Source organism: Camelina sativa, chromosome 5 (assembly GCF_000633955.1).
Source record: "Camelina sativa cultivar DH55 chromosome 5, Cs, whole genome shotgun sequence".
In the NCBI taxonomy this organism is placed as follows: domain Eukaryota; kingdom Viridiplantae; phylum Streptophyta; class Magnoliopsida; order Brassicales; family Brassicaceae; genus Camelina; species Camelina sativa.
In genome coordinates, this window is record NC_025689.1 from 23768368 (window position 1) to 23773977 (window position 5610).

Genomic DNA, 5610 nt, shown 5'->3' on the forward strand with positions numbered 1-5610 from the left:
TTTTTTTTTTTCTCTAGTAGCAATGCTGAGAATTTAGCTGCATTCACTCTTTCTTCTGTCAGTTTAATTCAATCTCTCCTCATTTCTTACAACAATGGCATCTAGAACCAAGTAAGTACTTTTACCCTTTCTTACACATCTTGTTTTTAATACAATTGGATCTGAGATGATCTCTAGTAGAGATGCAAATGATCTGTGAATTGACAATTGGATCTGTTTCTTGAAGATTTTAAAACCTAAATTGGTTAAGTCTAGTAAATGTTGTGATTTTGGGAACTTAGATGAATTTAGTCAGGTGAAATTTGTTGTGACTTTGGGAACTTGCTATAATAATCTTGTTTTGGTAAAAATGTAAGAAGATCCATAAATTTTGAAAGCATTTCATTGAGATATTAAATGTTACATTGTATTATTGGTCATGCTTACTGCAGAACTGGGTTGATGGAGACTCCTCGTAGTAAACCATCACCACCACCTCCCCGACTGAGTAAACTTACTCCTACTAAATCCGATGGCAATTCGGCTTCCCCCGTGCCAAACACTCGTCTTTCGCTTGATCGTTCTCCTCAAACAGTTAACTCAAAGCCTGCTCCTGATCGTCGGCCTTCTAGGATTCCTACACCCGAGGCAAGTTACTGACCCCACTCCAACTGATTCATGAATCTTTTTTCTTAGCAATATTAAGAGATTGATGATTACCAGATGAGTTCATCACCATGTGAAATGACTGTATATCATAATATATATATATATATATATTTTATGTTGCAACACTATGGGCTTCTGTTTGTTTGTTGTTGTTTGTGAAAAAGGCTCATCTGTTAAACTCGTTGACATTTTCAGAAAGTGCATTCACGGTTGGTGAAAGGGTCGGAGCTTCAAGCTCAATTGAGTCAGATTCAGGAGGATTTAAAGAAAGCCGATGAGCAAATAGAATTGCTCAAGAAAGATAAAGCTAAAGCCATAGATGATCTTAAAGGATCCGAGAAACTTGTCGAAGAAGCCAATGAGAAACTCAAAGAGGCATTGGCAGCTCAGAAACGAGCTGAGGAGTGTTTCGAGGTTGAGAAATTCCGAGCTGTTGAACTGGAACAGGCTGGACTTGAAGCTGTTCAGACAAAGGATGCAACGTCAAGGAACGAGCTAGAGTCAATTAGAAGTCAGCATGCGTTGGACATCTCAGCTCTCCTCTCTACCACAGAAGAACTTCAGAGGGTGAAACATGAATTGACTATGACCGCTGATGCTAAAAACAAGGCGCTAAGCCATGCTGAGGAAGCGACGAAGATTGCTGAAATCCATGCTGAGAAGGCTGAGATTCTTTCTTCTGAATTAGGCCGGTTAAAGGCATTGCTCGGTTCCAAGGAAGAAAAAGAAGCTATTGAAGGTAACGAGATCGTGTCTAAACTGAAGTCTGAGATTGGAACGTTGAGAGGGGACCTTGAAAAAGTTAGTATTCTTGAGAATAGTCTGAAGGAGCATGAACAATCAATTGAACAGCTTCACGTTGATCTAGAAGCTGCTAAAATGGCTGAATCTTGCGCTAATGGCTTAGCAGAAGAATGGAAGAACAAGGTTCGTGATCTTGAAAAACATGTTGAAGAAGCAAATAGATTGAAGACATCTGCTTCAGAATCTGTGGAATCCGTTTTGAAGGAGCTGGCTGAATGTAATCATGTGCTGCATGAGATGAAATCCGAAAATGCTGCACAAAAAGAAAAGCTTGAGATGCTAGAGAAAACAGTTGAAGCGCAGAGAGCAGATCTTGAGGAATCTGGACGCCAGGTTTGCATCGCAAAAGAAGAAGCTTCTAAAATGGAAAAACTTGTTGAATCAGTAAAATCTGAGCTTGAGATCTCCGAAGAGGAAAAAACTAGGGCCTTGGACAATGAAAAGACTCTAACATCAAATATTCAGAATCTAATGAATGAAAAGACAGAACTTTCAATAGAACTGGAACGCTGTAAGATGGAAGAAGAGAAAAGCAAGAAAGATATGGATAGCTTGACGTTGGCTTTGCAGGAAGCATCTACTGAAGCGAGGGAAGCAAAGGAGAAGTTTTTGGCATGTCAAGAGGAGTTCAAGCACTGTGAATCCCAGTTTGACAGTTTGAAGTTGGCTTCAAAGGAGACAAATGAAAAGTATGAGCAAATGCTTGAGGATGCTAGAATTGAAATTGATAGTCTGAAAAGTGCTATAGATAGCATCCAGAATGAGTTCGAGAACTCTAAGGCTGGGTGGGAACAGAAAGAGCTTCATCTGATGGGCAGTGTGAAGAAATCAGAAGAAGAAAATTCATCTTTGCAGGAAGAAGTAAGTAGGCTGGTGAATTTGATCAAAGAAAGTGAAGAAGATGCATGTGCAAAGAAGGAGGAAGAAGTCAATCTGAAAAATAATCTCCAAGAAGCTGAAGGGGAGGTAAAGTATCTACAGGAAACACTTGGAGAAGCAAAAGCTGAAAGCATGAAACTGAAAGAGAGCTTGTTGGACAAAGAAGATGAGCTAAAGAATGTCATGGCGGAGAACAGCAGCCTCAGAGAATGGGAAGGTTCTGTAATTGAGAAAATCGAGGAGTTGTCGAAGGTTAAGGAAAGCTTGGTTGATAAAGAAACCAAGTTAAAGAGCATAACTCAAGAAGCTGAAGAGCTAAAAGAAAAGGAGGCCGCTCATATGAAGCAGATTGAGGAGTTGTCAATGGCGAATGGAAGCTTGGTTGATAACGTAACCAAATTGCAGAGCATTGTTCAAGAAAGTGCAGATCTCAAAGAAAAGGAAGCTGCTTATCTTAAGAAGATTCAGGAGTTATCAGTAGTGAATGAGACCCTGGCTGATAACTTAACGGATTTGCAAAGCATTGTTCAAGAAAGTAAGGATCTCAAAGAAAAGGAGACTGTTTATCTTAAGAAGATTGAGGAGTTATCAGTGGCAAGTGAGAGCTTGGTTGGTAAAGAGACCAAACTGCAGCACATTAGTCAAGAGGCTGAGGAGCTCAGAGGAAGGGAGGCTGCTCATTTGAAGAAGATTGAGGAGTTGTCGAAGACGAATGAGAGTTTGGTTGTTAATGTGGCCAATATGCAAAGCATTGCTCAAGAAAGTAAGGATCTCAGAGTAAGGGAGGCTGCTTATCTTAAGAAGATTGAGGAATTGTCAATGGTAAATGGGACCTTGGCTGATAATGTAACCAATCTGCAGAAAATATCTGAAGAAAGTAAGGAGCTCAGAGAAAGAGAGACTACATTACTTAAGAAGACAGAGGAGTTGTCAGAATTGAATGAAAGCTTAGTTGATAAAGCGAGCAAATTGCAAACAGTTGTTCAGGAAAATGAGGAATTGAGAGAAAGAGAGACTGCGTATCTAAGAAAGATGGAGGAGTTGTCAAAATTGCATGAAATGTTCTCTGAAAAAGAAAGCAGTCTCCAGAGTTCTATTCATGAGAAAGAGGAGCTCAAAGAAAGGGAGACTGCTTATCTTAAGAAGATTGAGGAGTTGTCAAAGGTGCAAGAGGATCTGCTTAATAAAGAAAATGAGTTGCATGGAATGGTCGTGGAGATGGAGGACCTTAGATCCAAGGACTCTCTCGCCCAAATGAGGATAGAAGAGTTATCAAATTTTAATGCAAGTTTGCTCGTTAAAGAGAATGAGTTACAGGCTGTTGTCTGCGAAAATGAGGAGCTGAAGTCCAAGGAGGTTTCATCACTAAAGACGATAGACGAGCTGTCAGACCTGAAACAAAGTTTGATTCACAAAGAAAAAGAGCTCAAGGCTGCAATTGTTGAAAACGAGAAGCTCAAGGCTGAAGCAGCCTCGTCCCTCCAGAGGATTGAAGAGTTGACAAATCTTAAACAGAGTTTGATAGATAGGCAGAACGAACTGCAGGGTGTCTTTCATGAAAACGAGGAGCTCAAGGCCAAGGAGGCTTTGTCTTTGAAAAAGATTGATGAGTTACTACATCTAGAGCAAAGTTGGCTTGATAAGGAAAGTGAGTTTCAAAGAGTTACGCAAGAAAACCAAGAGCTTAAAACGCAGGATGCTTTAGCAGCAAAGAAAATAGAGGAGTTGTCAAAGCTGAAAGAGAGCTTACTTGAAAAAGAAACCGAACTAAAAGGCAGGGAAGCTGCCGCGGGCCTTGAGAAAATGGAAGAATCATCAAAGGTTGGAAACGGTGAGCTTACCAACATCGGAAAAGATTATGACTTGGTTCAGTTTTCCGAAGTAAATGGTCCTAGGAATGGGGATGTAAAGACAAAGACTGATCCTTTTCAGCACAGAAGCAGAGAACATTTGGTACAAGAAAGTCCCATGGAAGCAATTGATAAACATTTGATGGGTGAAAGAGCAACAACTCATAGGGTACCTCACAGAGCTGCAGGTGAAGGGAAAGTAGATAAAGACAGTGTGGAGCCTGAGATGTGGGAGAGCTACAAGATAGAAAAAAGCGAAGTATCTCCCGAGAGAGAGACCGAGCTCGACTCTGTAGAAGAGGAAGTTGAGTCGAAAGCAGAAGGCAGTGAGAACATGGATCAGTATAGCAATGGCTTCTCTTCAACAGACCACACCGAAGATTCTGGAAATTTGCTGTTAAAGGAACAACATATGAAGAAGAAGAAACCTTTGCTCCGGAAATTTGGTAACCTGCTTAAAAAGAAGAGTACAAGCAGTAGCAGTCAAAAGTAGGGTCTCTTTGCAACAGGGCTTTTCTTGGTTTATGTTTATCGTATCAAAATTTCTGAGAGTATAGCTCTATATTTGATCTATGCTTTCACATGGCTTCCAAGTCAAGATTTAGATTGTCTATGACACTCCCCTTTGATCTTGTTCTCTTATTTATTTTTATTTTTTTGAGTTGTTCTTGTTGTGAGTTTTAGCGTACTGCAAAGAAAGAACATTTCATTTATTATCTGCAAGATTTCTGTATAGAAGCAGGGTTACTTATTAAGATGATTTGTCGTTGTTTCTTGTTATTCTAACATTCTTTTTGGAGTTATTAGTGTCGTGAACACCACCAAGTTTCCAATAAATGAAGCGTTTCATGTAAGGCTTTGTAGATTGTAAAATAAGAAGACATACAAAGGTTGATGATACTCTTGTGAATAATAACTTAATTCGGTCATGGACAATGTAATTAACATAGTAGATATTGACACAACCTTCCGCTGCTGCAAAATATTAAATTCACTTCATAGTTAGGCACTTAGTGAAATGGAGACGAGAGACGATAGCTTGAATTTCTTCATCTTTGTGGACTCTCGTGGCTGAAACAGAGCCTCAGTGCTCGACCGGACGGTAACTTCTTTAGACTCTGCCCCTGAACTGCCTTCACTTCTATAGTCCCTATACGAGTACAGAACCTGCAACCTCGAAGGAGCTGCAACCCAAATCATTATTTAATTAATTAATTCCACACGCGAACACATAATCAAGTTCTAAAGAGAAATTACCTAATCCAAACATGCTTGTTTTCTGAATAGAGACATGGTCGACTTTTGATCTTTTGATATTTCTTAAAGCCAGGGTATCTTCCTGCTTTCCTTTAAACTCGAGGAACTCCCCTAACACAATTTTGCTACTTTTAAGCTCCACCCTGCAAGCATAATCAACGTTTTATGAAAA

The 5610-nt window shown here is 39.8% G+C and overlaps 1 protein-coding gene and 1 long non-coding RNA gene across 3 annotated transcripts in view; one reads left to right on the forward strand and one right to left on the reverse strand.

Annotated features, from left to right (window-relative positions):
• Positions 1-4897, forward strand: part of LOC104787487 (putative WEB family protein At1g65010, chloroplastic) — a 5637-nt gene extending 740 nt beyond the window's left edge. The window contains exons 2-4 of one of the 2 annotated variants that reach the window (XM_010513084.2): positions 21-111; positions 432-627; positions 844-4897. In XM_010513084.2, coding sequence (XP_010511386.1) covers positions 95-111; positions 432-627; positions 844-4674 — 4044 coding nt within the window. In that variant the 5' untranslated portion in view covers positions 21-94 and the 3' untranslated portion in view covers positions 4675-4897. Of the gene's footprint in view, positions 112-431; positions 628-843 lie in introns of both variants that reach the window. The other variant, XM_010513083.1, reaches the window with a different exon arrangement.
• Positions 5061-5603, reverse strand: LOC104787488. The gene is made up of 2 exons (XR_767940.2): positions 5439-5603; positions 5061-5365 (listed from the first exon to the last, which is right to left on the reverse strand). It is a non-coding gene; the product is annotated as an uncharacterized LOC104787488 (long non-coding RNA).